The following is a 15,331-nucleotide window of genomic DNA, read 5'->3' on the forward strand; positions in this document are numbered from 1 at the left end:
GCTTCCCTGCAGGTCTGCTGGGTTTTTTGAGGCTACCAAGGAGCTCTTGAAACAAAGTGAATGTGATAGTCCCTGTTCTGGATTTTGCTTGAAAAGGCTGACTGACACCACCAGGAGAGAAAATCAGAGTTACTATTAGAAAAGATGTGCAGAAACAGAACCATGAGGTAACTGTGCAGAGGGCACAATTGTAGAGCCCTGGCCTACTTTCTCTTTAATTGGGCCAACCAGACTATAAACCTTCAGAAATTGGGACTGACCTGAGGTGTTCAGGGCTCTGGGGCGTGCTTATCTAGAACAAACGTGTCTGGAAATTGTAACTCACGTTTGCTGTCCACTTGAACAGATGTAGGTGCTTTCCAAACGTGGAGGGAGATTGGGCTAGTGAGGTTGACACTTTGGATTGTGAAGTCTGAGGTTGCTGGTGTACCTCTCAGGAAGGGTCCTGCTTGGAGGAGCACTAGATCAGAAAGGAGTTTTGGTAATTTTGGGGGTTGGTGGTTTTTCTGGGTTTGTTTTGTTTTTTTCTTGAAATGGAGGGGTTTTTTTTTTTCTTCTTTTCCCACTTTTCTGTTTGTCCAAGAACTCCCAGACCAGTCTGATTTCCAAAAAATTTTCTGTTTCAAGGGATGCTCATGCTCCCCACATGAAAAATGCTGGATCCTAGATAAAAGGAAGTTCCTGCATGTTTATTCTTAAAATATGCATTTTCCCTGAAAATAACAGTGGCTATAATTTGTTCACTAATGGGTGAAGTATAATGTGTGTTAGATTTGTTTTTCATGTCTGACTGCTTAATATTAGTTCATCAGAGGAAATCAGCTAGAAGGAGGGTGGCTGTGCTCTTTTGAAACAGCACCTGTCCTGTGCAATTCTCAGCATGGAATTAGCGTGGCTGCCTCCAAGTCCATAGTGCTAACACAAAGCAAGGAAGGGATTAAGAAATGAAGGAGGGAAAAGGCTAAGTTCAGATATAAAAGAGAATACTTTTTGTGGCCTCTGCAAGTTCACAGTGTTATTCTTTATAAGCCTAAATGTTTTTGGCAGTAATTAAATAGGCATCAATGAGACACTGCTAATGTTTTGTTATCTGTATGCATTTCAGGACTACAGTAGTAGCAGCTGCTGCCTTTTTGGATGCCTTTCAGAAAGTGGCTGACATGGCTACTAATACACGTGGTAAGCAGATGTGTCAATATTGAGTTTAACAGAATGCTGTGTGGTTTATACCATTTGTAGTAATAAAAAGAAGTCTTGTTACATTGACAAGCAGATCTGTGAGACATCTGTTAGATGGACTTGCACTTTGAAAAAGTGGCACGTGAAAAAGGAAGTTGTCTTTACTGAAAAAAAATGCTGGAAACCTGTAATTTAAATGTGTCATCAATCATGTGAACACTTCTTAATTACCATTTGAATTATACGTTGATGAATAATATTTTAGAAAGCAAGATTTACAGAAATCTGTATTCACTGACGCCTCTGTACCTTGTGTAAATGTAAAAGGCTTGGAATAAATAACTGTAGGGCTGCTGGAGACAGAGCAGATACTGGCTGATGCTATGGCCTTTAGGATCTGCCAGTAATGATGACAGTGACTTATATCTTTGAGCAAAGACTTTGCTTCTCCTTCCCCCTTAAGTCTGATGTTCTTGGTCAAACTGAATTTTCCTAGGCTGTAGGCTTCTCTGGGTAGCAGTCTCAGCTTATTGGTTAGTATGGAGAGCCAAAATAGTGCAGCTGGCATCCTTTCCAGGCTGCTGAGTTGGAAGGAGACAAAAGGCTTCTTCTCCCTGATGCTGGATGCCCAGTGACCAAGGCATGGTGTGCAGATGTCCCTGCAGTGGTGTAGGGCGTTCCCCATGGTCACTGTCCTTGGACTGCTGCTGAAGGGTAAATCCAGAGTGCAGATAAATCACTGCTGAGGGAGCAGCTCTTGGTCACCCCTAGCCCTAAAAATTTTGTAGCATTGTTCAAGTCTTAATGTGCTGTTGGCATTGACTTGGAGAGTAAGAAAGTAATACTGCTTACATGAAGGGTGTTCATTCCCATTAGCAGAGTGCAAGCTCAGTCAGACTTCCTTTACCTCTGGCTAACAGGAGGAATAGCAGCTGCTGGAGTGAGTTCCAAGTCACACTATGACAAGAGGGAAGAATACTTCTTTTTCCTGTCTAAAGCTAATATTTACATTCTGATAAGAAGTTCCTCATTATATGCATGCCTACTGTAAATTATAGGTAATCTGCTCACATAAAATAATAAACATGACAGAAAGTGGAATAAACTAAGGATGAGACTCAAGGAAGAACTTCACTTGGATTTCTGACATGTCCTTCCTTGAAGCATGTTCGCTTCTCTTTCTTCTGCCTTCCCCAAGGGGAAACAAAGTAAACTACCAAAATCCTTGAGACTTGTCTTCTAGCTATGCTGGTAGGCTTATAGGACTTCCATTGAGATACCAGAATGACTGAAACTTTTCCCACTCTCAAACAAAAATGGCTTGTGTGGGTTTTTGAAGGGTATTTTACACTTTCTGCTGTGTCGTGTCTTGTCTCTTATCTCTTCGAACACATCCTTTACAAAAGGAGCTCTGTGAATCCAGGCATGCCAAATTTGTATAGCTCCTCTGTTCTGTCTTCTTCCTTCCCTGACTGAAAGGATAGAAGGGGATTTTGGTTTTATTTTTAGAAAGTGATGTTCTTGGCAATGAATCAAAACTCCAAGTTAGCTGGTGGTTCTGCTCTGCCACCCAGCCTGAGTTCCATTTGTGCCCGTTCAAGTTGATCTCTGAGGCTGCACCTTGGTCCTTTAACAAATACTGATCATTCTGCCTTGCTTTGGACAGGGATAAACACCTGTCCCCAGGAAAGGTGATGGCAAAAATCCCTATGACTTATGAGGGCACAATTTTATAAAGACATATTTTGCCATCAATTGAAGGAATTCTATTCCAAAGGTAAAACAGAGCAAATTTAATATTTTTCTTCTCTGATGTGGGAATTTTAACAGGCTGTCAGTTTTCCCTTTGAGTGGTTACCTAAAGTGAAAAATCATTTCTTAAATTTTGCCTGTCACTTGCCCAGTATATAAAATTATGTATCTGATTGTCTGATCAAACATCTGTGTTTCACACTGTTTAGAGGGTTAACAAATAAACCAAAGTTTACAGTTAACAGATTAACCAAAGTCAGACAGTCATGTTCAGTTGCTGGAGATACATGAGACTTGTGTAGCACTTCCCATGACAAAGGCAGGGAGGTTGGTGTATTTTACATCATGAGGCTGGTTTATCATTGCATGAGCCAAATGCTTCTTCTGGGAACTAACTGTATATGAAGATACTGAAGCAGGTGCCTGCTCTGGAGGGACAGCATTAGTTCCTTGTAGGATGACTGAAGTGTTGTGAAGCTGGTGTTGCCTGTAATTCATTATTGCTTATAGTTCTACAGAAAGTGGCCTGTTATTTTAAGACTCACTGATCTAGCTGATGAAAGTGTTTTATCAGTCTACAGAAGAACTCTGGCTACTCTTCAATCTGTTTGCAACAGCATTAGCTTTGAAACAAGAAAAAGTGTTTGCCTGGATATACATGTCCACACACATGCAAGGGGAGACAATCTCCTTTCAGTCACCAAGTGTTCAAGAATGAGAGCTTATTTCCATCATTGCCAGTTCCTGTTCTTAACTGGTAGCCTTACCTTGTGTGCCATTACTGCTGTTCCCAAGCCCTGTCTTTGCTCTTCTGGTGCATTGTTGTCTCCATGCCATTTGATTCCTTCTAATCCTGCAGTGGCAGCAGTGTTAATCTTCACGTTCCCACCTGGAGCTCAGATAGAAGGCATAACTGGAGCTCTGCCTGTGGTAAAACCTCTGATTGGATGAGTCAGATAACCTGTACTTTGCTGTATTTTTTTCCCTTTGTAGCTTCTGAAGTAGGAAAAGCCCTGAATGTGAAGCACCTGATGTTTTGTGGTGACTCAGTATACAAATTAATTCCCAACCAGCTCATTTCAGCTTTTGCTTCTTCCTTTGCTGTCTCTCCATTTTGATGTGCATCAACCCAAAGTTGTCTCTTTTTTCCTCAGTTTAGTTCCTTTGGTTCAATGCTTTGATTTTAGCCGGACAAGGGAAAACACAGGGAAATCAGTTCTGATGCATGTATCACCAATGTTAGATTTCTGTGGGTCTGGTCATCTGAGAATCATAATTTGAATGGGGGAGATTATTAAGTTATGTTGCTAATTTAAAGTAATGCTAGCTGTATAGCAGTGTGTGCTGTTTCTGCTGGCATCAGAGATTTTTGAAAACAAAATTCCTTCAGATGTTTTGAATTTTGAGCTCTGACAAATAGAGACATCTATGTAGCAGTTTTTGTTATTCAAGCTGCATCTGTTTGGCATACAGCCCAGCAGAACTTGGTAGTCTGCAGTGGAATCTGTATTATCTCTCACTATGATTATTAAAGAGAGTGCTTACAAAATATTAAATGAATGAGGTGCTTCAGGGTACCTTTAAATCCTTAATATGCCTTAAATAGTGTAATAACAACTCTTAAATACCTTAAAAGTGAAGTTTTCTTTTGGGGAGATGTGTGCTCATGAGTTTTAGTTCAGGCTTTTCTTTCATGGCTTATTTCTTTCAATATTTGAGAATCTGAATGTTTTTACCTGCATCAGTTCTACCTGAAGCATGGAAGAAAATTAAATCCAATTTAATTTAATTTATGTTTACCTTATTATTTGTGCAATAAAAATATATTGCCTTATGAAGTCAAGAACTGTGCATCCCAAATACTGTGTTTATATGTGATATATGTTTAAGTTGGCTTTCAACAGTATGTAAAAGGCCGTGTGTAAATTGCTTTGCTTTTTGTATGCTAGTCGTCTTCTGCCTCTGCTGCATTTGAATGTCCTTTGTAGATAAGTACTAGAGCCCAGGAACTTGAAAAAGTAGGTGTGAAAAGTAACTATCCTCCTTGTGTTATGAGGAAGATTAATGTGAAGATATGCATGCTTCTTATATATCCACTTAATACACCATCAGCAGCTTCCGAGTAAAACCCTGCCCCAGTCTTGCCTACCTGCATCTGCACAGGTGTAAATTAAAATTTATGGAAAGATGATCTAAAAGCTTTGATTTACCAAGCTTAAAATTGATCTTCAAAGTGAGATTGTTAATGAGGCAGCTGATACTCAAGTCTTGTGGTTTTTTGTTTTTCATTCATATTGAAGGGTTTTGCATATACATAGGTGTGCTTGATATTAGCAGATTAGTTAAATCACTTCAAGAGGGTGTCAGTGTATCACACAGCTTTCTCTGGCCAGTTGCATTCCATAGATTGTAATGCTGTTTGAAGTTCCCTCTTGGCAAGCACTACTAGAGGTATGTTTTCCCTGCCTTTGGTAATTCTGACATCTAGTATGTTTTCCATCTCTTTCATTTTACAGATGTCTGAGAGGATTTTAAGGCAATGCAGAGTTGTAGGAAATTCCACTTGAGCAGGAGACCCTTTCTGCTAGACTGAGGGTTTTGAGATCAGGGAGGGTACTGTGGGTAGACAGCCAGCTACCAAGGGGCACTGAGTAGATTTGGGAGCAAAACTCAGTCTGTGTCTGCATGGCATGCAGCAGCAGGGACCAAAATCAGCACAGTAATTTTAATGTTACCCTTTTTCAGGGGCCAGATATATCAGTGTGGAAGAAGTGCTACATTAAAGTGCCTGCACTTTTTTTCAGGCCTCATTAAATTTCAACAGCACACCAAAATGTAAATATAGTTTAACACTTTTACTTACAAAATTATATTTGATTAATATTTGTGAGTGTCTATGTCAGGTAGCTCTTCTATGGCACTACTCATTAAACATGAAGAGCAGTCACTAAGGCTGCTTAAAATAGTAGCTTTGCTGCAGATCAGTGTTCCTGGACAGACACTGCATCCATGTTCTTCCAAGTAGTGTGTAAGTACACCTTCAGCCAGTCCTTACTCTGGGTGATCCATTTTTATTTTGGCCAGGATCTATATTGTATGTATTGAAGTGGTTTCCCAAGGTGCCAAGCTGCACAAAGTGTTGCAGGGCTGGAATTATCTGTGATCTCCCAAGTAAGTGTGCTTAGGCCTCCTGAACCAGGATCTGGCTCACTGCAAATATGGCAGAGTGTGACCCAAGGTATGGTAGGGTCTTGGTGCTACTGCAAAATGTAATGGACAGTCCTGAAAGGTGTTTCTTATTGATTTATTTATTTTCATGGAGAGAAACAAAAGATGGAACAGAAGTTAAGGCCAGAGAGGAGAAAGACATCAAAATCTACAGCAATAGACATACAGCTGTATAACATTTTTGAAACAGACAGCTTTGCTCCTGGCTGTGGACTGTGGAGATGTGATGGTGATCTGTGCCTAATTTCAGAGTGAAAACAAAGCTGGTCACAACAGGAAAGGCATTCTCATTGTCCCATTCCTTTGTCTGACTCCTCTTTAATTTCTGATTCTCATATTCAAATAGCAAAATCTTTGTTTGAGCTGCCTGTCAGTTAAGACTTTGTCATAAGTACTTTTTCCTCCTGTGGAGTCTTTGAAGAAAAATAATACAGTCCAGACTTTTTCTTTGTAGATTTTCATATATAAAATAATCAGGAAGAAAAGTATTTAAATGAACCATTCAGTCTTCCATTATGTTTTCATGAAGATGATGCAAAACGCAGGACCGAAATCAGAATCACTGGCAGATAATTTTGAAGCTGGATGCATTTTGCATATCTGTTGTGTTGGGAGAAGTGGGACTTAGATATTCTGCTTAACAACAGCTAAAACTACAAATCACAAAGGCCATGTTGTGTTATTCACTGTTTCTGTGTTCCCATCTCTCTCTAGACCAGTAGCAAATGTCAGTCCATGTTTGTCAACAAGTGTGTCTCCCAGAGAACTCTGCTTCTGATGTGGGCCCGTTTGGCTGGAGCAGTGAAAATTGGATGAACATCTAAAATGCTCAAACTCAAGAGAAGTGGTTTGGTTATTAATGACTAGATTTTATACTTAGGGGCTTGAAAGGGCTGCACTGCAGGTAAAACATGGCCATTATCTTTTCTTTGGGTAAGTGCAGGCATTGCAGCATAAAAAATATTATTTATTTATGCCTTATTTTTTTCCTTGAGGTCAAGACAAAATCTAGCTCAGGGTCATTGACAACATTTGTGCTGATTTATCCCTACCTAAGGAGTAATATTCAGGGCAATAGACAAAAATAATTGCTATGGTAACTTACATAGTCGGGTGCCCCTTTGTATAGCGCAGAGAGTGACGCAGGAGTGGAGTTTGCATTTGCCCTGCAGCCCAGTATTTTTTTGCTGAGGTGATGAGAGACTGAGATGTTGCTAGGAAAGGGAGTAAAGCCACCAGGTGATTTTGTGTGCTAAATAGAAAATTTGAATGCAATACCAGCTTCTATGAGGGAAAAAAAAAAAAAAAAGGGTAAGGGAGGAAGAAGCAAACAAGATTCTTTAGTACCTCGTCCAAGAAGTGGGTTGGTGTGTTAAGATAGCAGTGGCTGGACTTTTTTCACATGAGTAAATGTAAGTCTGCTCACTATCATCTGAATTGGAAATCTTTGGGAGTGTGGGGAGGGGGAACAGCTCAGAGTTAATTTTTCATACACTTGGTTGTGGTTCTTTCTCTCTCCTTACTTATACAGCTGTGTTGCTTTTAGGAGGATAGAATATCAGATCCTGGTTTTTCTGCAGGCTTGGGATGGATGGATGGATGGATGGATTGTTGTTTCCAGCTACATTATGAATTTATATCTCTGTGGGCATCTTCACGCAGAGCACCTGCACTTCAGTAACTAAATACTGGTTTTGTAGCTGTAAAGAATTTTCTCAATCTTGGCAACAGAACCAAACTTTTAATGTCTTAATCATCCAGTTCGGGAAGTAATGAGGATAAATTGTAAGTGGCTCTAGGATTTCCTTCAGATGATTTATTAGTTTAGAATCAAAGATGCAAAAGCATCCTTTTGATGATGGGATGTGGAGGCTGAGGTTTTGGTTGGTGGTTGGTTTTCCCAGTGTAGCACATGTTTCTGCGGTGGAAGATCCCCTTTCAGGCTAATTCAGGCAGCCTTTTGATGTGATAAATTACTAGTTGGCACATAGTTACAATCCTGTAGTAATCACAACAAGAGAGTTGTTGCAGCTCTTATTTTTAATCTGTCACCAGCTGGGTAACAAAGGTAGCTGAAGATCTGTTCACATAGTGTTTTATTTAGTATCTTTTTTATTTGCCGTAGGAGAGAAAGGGAAGTTCTGTGTCGTGGGAAGAGAATTAGAAAATCAGTTCAGACTAAGCAAGGTTTCTGTGAAGTAGGGTAATGCTTCTTGCCTCATGGACCTTACCCATAATAGCCTGTGGAGGCTGCAGAGCAGTTGCTGAGTTTCTGTGGCCTTGTGCTCTGTGCCTCACAGCTGCCTGGAAATGCAGGTTTGGGGGTTGTCTTTTTGTTGGTCACCTCAGTGGTGGCTTCCCAGAAGACATGTGTTGGTGAAGTATCGGATTTGGTGCTGTCAGCTGGCTTCTTGCAAACTCGCCAGACCCTGGGGGTGTGAGTGTGGACCTGATCAGAGTCCTGCAGTTAACCTCACTGCACCCAGTCCACAAGTCCTTGAACCACTTGTGGAGTTCCTTTGTTTCAGCAAGGCAGTTTGTGCAAAGGCTGTGATACAAAATGTGTGTTTTCACTTGGGCTGTCTATTCCAGTTCCCTCAGTCTATTCCTACCCTGGCTGTACAAAAACTGTGTTTGTTCCTAATGACATGAGAGAGCTATACAAAAGTGAAATTACAAGCTGCAGCAGACTAATTGCGAGTGGAGTGTCCATAACAATGGACTCCATCTAATCATTAACTAAAGCAGTAACAAAAGTCATTTTCAGAAGCAGCAGTGACATTTGCATTGTCTAACAGGTTTTTTTTTTGCTCTCCATAATTCAGGCTGCCTCCCAGAAGGATGCTCTTCCACACATTTTCGTAGGTGTCAGGACCATAGATCGTATGTGTTCGCTCTGTGTGTGTCCATGCAAACTAGTGTTCCACTGCCAGGTGATTTACTCAGTGATATGATTCATCTCGTGTTTGCATACCTGCTGCTTCTCGGGAAGCAGTGCATGTTCATGGTAATAATGAGGTCTTGCTTAAAAATAGACCAGCTTCCTTCATTTTCTTGTCCTTCTGTTTGCTTGATGATTTGTCGGCTGTTGCCAGCACAAATGTTTGTCCCTGTTGCTGTGCAAGCTGTTCACCCCTTCCCTCCTCCCTTCATGTTAGTTTTCTTCAGTGAAGCAGTTCCCTGCTCTTTTCTTCCCTGGTTGATGTAGTAAAACCTTCCCTGTTCAGGCTTACAGGCTCATTTAGAAAGGTTGGAAAGAGTCCTCAGTGGTTCTTGAATTTCAGTAGAAAATTAAGATCTGCCTGGGACAAGAAGTGCATTGTGCTGCGTGTCTTCCTCTTCCACTCCCACACATGATGGAGTCCAACCTGTAGAACTACTTCTGAAAAGTTAAAATAATATTACCTCACTGTTTCATTTCAGGGCTCAGAGTCTTCCCTCTTGTCTTTGTGCTTTCTACAACAGTTTTTTTCTGCAAATTAATCTGTGACCTGCCCTCCATTCAGGTTGTTTTTTTGGACAGGGTGGAGAAGAAAAGGAAGATGGGCTGTTTCCAAAGAAGCCCTGGGTTGTGACCTGTCAGTATTTCTGGTAAAATGTTTCAACTGTCTGTACTTACATACATGCTTAATCTTCCTACTGCTTTCCAGTTGGTGCTTGTTTTGTTGTTTTCACATGGGCTTCTTGCATGTAAAAATGAGTACGTTTCCAGTCTAACGAAGCCACTGAAAAATGCTATCAGCTTTCCAGCATCCATCCCAGCTCAATCTCTGTGGAAATCACTTCAAAACCAGGACCAGTGACAATTGTGTGCGTGGGCACATTCATCTGCAGTGTCGTGGGGTAGAAGAGGTCTGAGTTTGTACAATCAGCCCCTGCAATTGTTGTGAAATTCTCCTCTCCCGCAGCATTTATTACTATGTAAAATTGAAATCTGCATGATTTCCTGCTGTGAGCGCCTGTGCCGAGGGACTGGTTTCTATAGTAACTAATATCAAGGAGCTGGCTGGGACTTCAGTTTGGAGCAGTATTTGAGCCTGTTTTGCAGTTCGATGCAGTCACTACTACTGTGTGAGTACTTGATGGATGACAAGCAAGCAGGCAGGTTTGTGGCTGCCATTACTACAGTAGTGGTGCTGTGCACCTCGGCATGTGCACTGAGGGCTAAAAATAGGCATTTTGCAAAATGGAGTTGGAGGTGAGGAGGGGGATGTCTTTTTCTCTAACACCACTCCCCTCCCTTGGCAGAGCTGCCAGATGGAAACACTGAAGAATACATCAATGAGTGTTTGTCCTGGAGTCACTTCAGCCCACCCCCAAGTGAAAGATATGCCTGGGAATTGGGTCCATTTTCTCCCAAGAGTAACAGCCATTGGTATTGCCATTACTCTGTTTTGGAGCAGAGCTGGTGTTTGTTCTGCTGAGCATGATAAATAGCACTGTTAATGTGTTTTTGTCTGCAGGACCAGCTTCTGCCCTTACTTAGTCCCAGACACACCTGCTTAATGCATTTGATTTTGCAGGGTTAAGCAGTGGTGGGAGTGTTGAAGCTTGGCTTGTAGAGGCTGCAGGCTTTCAGGGTGCCAGGCAATATGCAAAGCCTGATTTGCACCATTTACAATTAGTCCAGAATTAGTCCAGGGGTCAGGTGCATGAAAATGAAACTGAATCTTCTATTTATTCTATGTTCACTTTTAGAATTTGAATAATGTGATGGAGGTAAGAAAGGAATGCAGAACTGTGCTCACTGTCCAGACAAGTCCTCTAAGTACAGAAACTGGACTTAGGCAGGCAGCAGTGGTTTGGTCTCTTTTTTTCCCAACCCCAGAAGTTCCCCAAATTGTGATGAGAGCAAGTCTGATCTCTGAAGTAAACTTGGGGTGTTGATGAAATAGTCTGAAGTGTGAAGATGTCATTTTTTTATGTTTGAAGGTTGTTTTTTCTTGGCTGTGCTAGAAAAGGAGATACATATCAGGTGTTCTTGTCTTCCAAGCTCTCTTCCCCCAGAAGCCAAGCATCTCTGAGGAGAGGGTGAAGTTGTATGTCCTCTATACCTGTAGATATGGACATGTGTGTACACACGAGTGCCATTTGCTCAGCCAGCTCAAGGGGAGCCTTGGCTTGGCCACCCTCTTAAGAGCTGCCTCTTACTCATTTGGTATTTAGGGATGCTGGAGCAGGCTGAGGAAAGTGAGTGTAGAGAGGAAGAACTATATGGTGGACAAAGAGGAGCTGGGTGTGTTGTGCTGAGAATATTTAGGGGACATCTGGTACATATCCATGAAGAAGCAAGGGTTTTTATTTTTAAAGGATATCCATTCAGATAGGTCATCTTTTGTATTCACTGTTTACGTATGCAAGTCCACAGTAAAAGTATTACAGTGATTTAAAAAACCCGATAAATGACTGGATTAAACTATTTGCGTCAAGAGAGTAATGATGCATTCAAATAATCTGAGATAATTTGGCACTGAGATATGACCAGATTACAGTTTGAGAACTAGGATTGGAAACTATCATTTAAGACTATAATGACTCATGTTGCTGGGAAATCATCTTCACCTTTGTTCTTGTGTATAAGTAAAAAAATCTCCCTTTCTTTCAAGCGGGTACTAAGCAGAGTGCTGAAATGAGAATCTTAGAGTAAGACTTGGTTACATTTACGCAGTACAGTGATGGAAGTCCAGAACATTGGGTTGTTATAAATAAATTAAATCCCGAGTAAATTTAGTAAATACTTAAAGTGCATATTGTGATGGATTATCCCTGTTTTCAGTGCTTGTTCATTTTCTGCTAGTTTGCAAAATCACTGGAGTCCAGTAGAGCACATTTCTGTTGGATGCTGTGGCTGTGTATCCATTTTAAATCTAGGTTGTCTTGCATGGAGAATAGCAGCTCTGTGTGAGCATTAGTCACTTTGGTTCAAAGGTAAAGAGTTCACGTGTAGCTCTTACAGAGCTGCTGCAGAGGCAGGAGCCTTGGTTATGAATATAGTCAAGGGAATGTTTTAGCTATTAAGCTGAAATGTAGCTTGCTGCTGGGGAAATGAGTGTTGTCACTGAGTGTGCACTGTGATGCAAAGCCCTCCCCAGACTGTTGGGTTCAAGTGCACGGTGTGTGCTCAGGATGGATAATTGATTTAGACGAACAGATTTTAATCTTTCATTGTAAGCTTGAGGCCGGCTTCACTCAGAGCTATAAACTCCATTTTTCTCAAGCTGCTCTTTCACAAGTGTTTTAGCTGTTCTGTCTGAAGTGGCTGCCTGCTTTCAGAGACTTTGTTCTTCACAACATGTTTTCTTTGTTGGCAACCTTATTAATTTAACAGGCTTTCAAAATTAGGAGTGAGAGAAAAAGCCTTGTTCATGTATATTCCCAGCTAGGGTGAAAGTACTAAACTTGTGTGCATCTCTAGAGACAATGGAGAAGTCTGTTGAGGTGTTACTTTAGAGTGACTTTATGCACAGTGTAATTAAGCTTAAAGTTTAGATCTGAGTATTTTAAAGCAAATGTAGTTGTTAGAATGAAGTTTTCTTGTTAAGGCTTTATGTTAGAGTTAATGGGGTCTCTCACAGGAAAAAAGCTAATGCCTTCAGAAGAGCATACAACCACCCATCTGCCCATCATGAATATTGCTAAGGGATTTTTGAGCCTAAGTGGCAAGAAGTCTGTCCTGTCCTCTTAGGCTGGTTAATGAAGGCTAAAGCTTGGTCAGTTTATGAAATTCATCTATTCAATATCCTTTCCAAATCTCCTTCTTCCCAATGTTTTAACTGTTGCCTAATCTGTTTAAATTGGTCTGAATTTCAGCCTCTCTAGAGTTCAGTTTTTCAGGTCGTGTTCATCACGGATAAAGCAATGTATGTTTTCTTGTTAATGCTTAACTTTTGTTTACTTCAAATTAGGCAGTTTGGTTTCAACTTATTTTCCCGTGTGATTTTTTTTTGGACTCAAAATTTGTGCCTTCTAGGTGTACCCGTAAGGTGAAAGATGTATGAATAGCTGTCTTTAAGAGAAAAGGTCTCTTAGATGAAACATATTCAGCATATAAAAAGCTGCTTGTGACCAATGGGAGTAAACATTAAACATTGATGATGCAGCTTTAAGTTGCATGGAAACAAACTGGGGCAAGTCAGTTCATTTTACCTTTGATTCACTGCTTCCAGCCATTAGGAAAGGTTGAAGGGACACAAGGCAAACGGGAGTATATTCCTTTAGCTTTTTCTTGTAATGACATATTTTGCCTCAAACAGTAGTTTCAGTAACTAGATGCACAAAATTTATAATTTATAAAATTTAGAAGTTTTTTTTGTTTTTTTAAAAGGAAGCAATATGATAACAGCAATTTACATAATTGCAATGATTTCAAGTTAAAGGGAGATCTAGTTCTGTTTAAAAGGAGAATAAAGACTTCCAAGAATAAAATTAAAAAAATAATAATAAATAAATAATAATAATAATAATAAAATCCTGAATTGTAGAGGTTTTGACATCCCCAGGATGGAGGTGTGAAGTGGTAGTTTGACCCCAAGACTTGGATGTCAGGAACATCTATTTTGTATGACCTGTCTATAGCAATGAGAATTTATTTTGATCTTAAGATCTGCAAATTTTGTTCAAGTTATTTGGAGGGTGAGATGGTGCTTTGGAGATCTGTGTGAGGTGCCATGTAATTCCTGCAAAGCTACTACATTAAAAATGCAGGGTCTGTATTTCCTGGTACCTAATTCCTTCAGTAATGTTGTTTAGGATCCTAGATATGCTGCTTTGCATGCCCAGAACTATCACAAAGCATTACTGGGACTGGACAGGTGGATATAGGTGGATAACTGTTCACAGGATCCAGGGGGCAGCTAGAGTTTCACACTTCCCCCACTTTCTTTTCCTTTTTTAAAAGGAAGTCTGGGGTAACTTGTTTTCTGGTGTTTGGTGGCTCTGTCTGGATTTCCCTCTCTGGTACACTTAGTTCTGCTTTGCAGAGGGCATTGTTTGTTTTTATTGGAAAGAGGCTTACCTGTGGTTTTTTGTTTTCAGCTTCTGTGGGTTTATGTGCTTTTTCTTTTCTGACTGTGGCTCTGCATGTTTCCTGCAACATTTTCAGCATATTTGCATTAAGATGGATGATTTGGAAATATGCATGTAGAACAGCCTCATTTTGCAAGCGGATTGGTAATAACAAGAGATGAGCAAGATGCAATATTGATTGGTTGAATGGCATTAGGTGTAACTGAAGTTATGCTGTTCTTTTTGTGATCCCTGAAAACTTCAAGTGCTTTTGTTACAGCACACACAGACCTTTCTCAGTGGTTGTAGAGAAAGGATTAAGACAGACAAACTTGTTTCTGCCATGTAAAGAAGGTGTCAAACCAGACAATCCTGAAAGCCTTGTTTTAAAGGCTCCACTTCCCTGGCCATATTAGTTCAGGGTTTAATTACACAATAATAAGATTTCTTACATGCAATATATTTGAACAAAGACTTCTCCATGCAGCAATGAACACTTAGTTTGAAATAGCTTACCTTCTCTTTTGTTTTCTCTTAACTTGTTTTTGATTTCAGTTATGCAGATAGAACTGCAATTCCTTTTAGGATATTTTAAAAGGTTCTACAGGGAGTTTGCTTTGTGGGAATAGTTGTCAAAGTCTTCTCACTAGTTTAAGCTGTAATGAAACCTATTTAAATATTCTTATAAGGCTATTTTTAAACTCATTTGTGCTGATAGAAGAGTAGGAGTAGAGTTGCTTTGGCACAAACATGAGGAACAGCATACTTAGGTTTGATGGATACGTTCTCAATATAATTTATCAGCTAAATAATTCTGTTTGGGAAGCTTTCTGTGAAACAGAAAAGCTAAACAGTGGTGGCTTTGCATGATTTAAATATCTGTGAGCTGCTTTAGTGTGGACAACTGGACAGGTCAGTCTTGGAGAAAAAATAGCTTTTGAGCTTAGAAAAAAGCCTCTTGGGTTATCCGGTTATCCTTGTTAATAGCCATCTACTGCACAATTCAGAGGTTTTTAAAAAAATCTTGTATAAAGTATTAGGGTGAAGCAAGATCAGAATATTATTCACTTACCTGTACAAGAGACAAAACTATGTTCCGCTGATGTGAGAACTGTTCTTTGGTAAGAATGACTGAGTGAATGAATAGTGGGGACCAGTGGCTGTCATT

At 40.2% G+C, this 15,331-nt stretch overlaps 1 protein-coding gene across 10 annotated transcripts in view; it reads left to right on the top strand.

The window, feature by feature from the left end:
* The window catches only part of MTSS1 (MTSS I-BAR domain containing 1), a 125,364-nt gene that overhangs the window by 18,600 nt on the left and 91,433 nt on the right, over positions 1-15,331 (top strand). For all 10 annotated transcript variants that reach the window (XM_041460672.1, XM_041460681.1, XM_041460677.1 and 7 more), the window contains one exon: positions 1,106-1,179. In XM_041460672.1, the coding sequence (XP_041316606.1) occupies positions 1,106-1,179 (74 nt within the window). The remainder of the gene's footprint in view (positions 1-1,105; positions 1,180-15,331) is intronic.

The sequence above is a fragment of the Pyrgilauda ruficollis genome, unplaced genomic scaffold (genome assembly GCF_017590135.1).
Source record: "Pyrgilauda ruficollis isolate IOZ18807 unplaced genomic scaffold, ASM1759013v1 scaffold147, whole genome shotgun sequence".
Taxonomy (NCBI): Eukaryota; Metazoa; Chordata; class Aves; order Passeriformes; family Passeridae; genus Pyrgilauda; species Pyrgilauda ruficollis.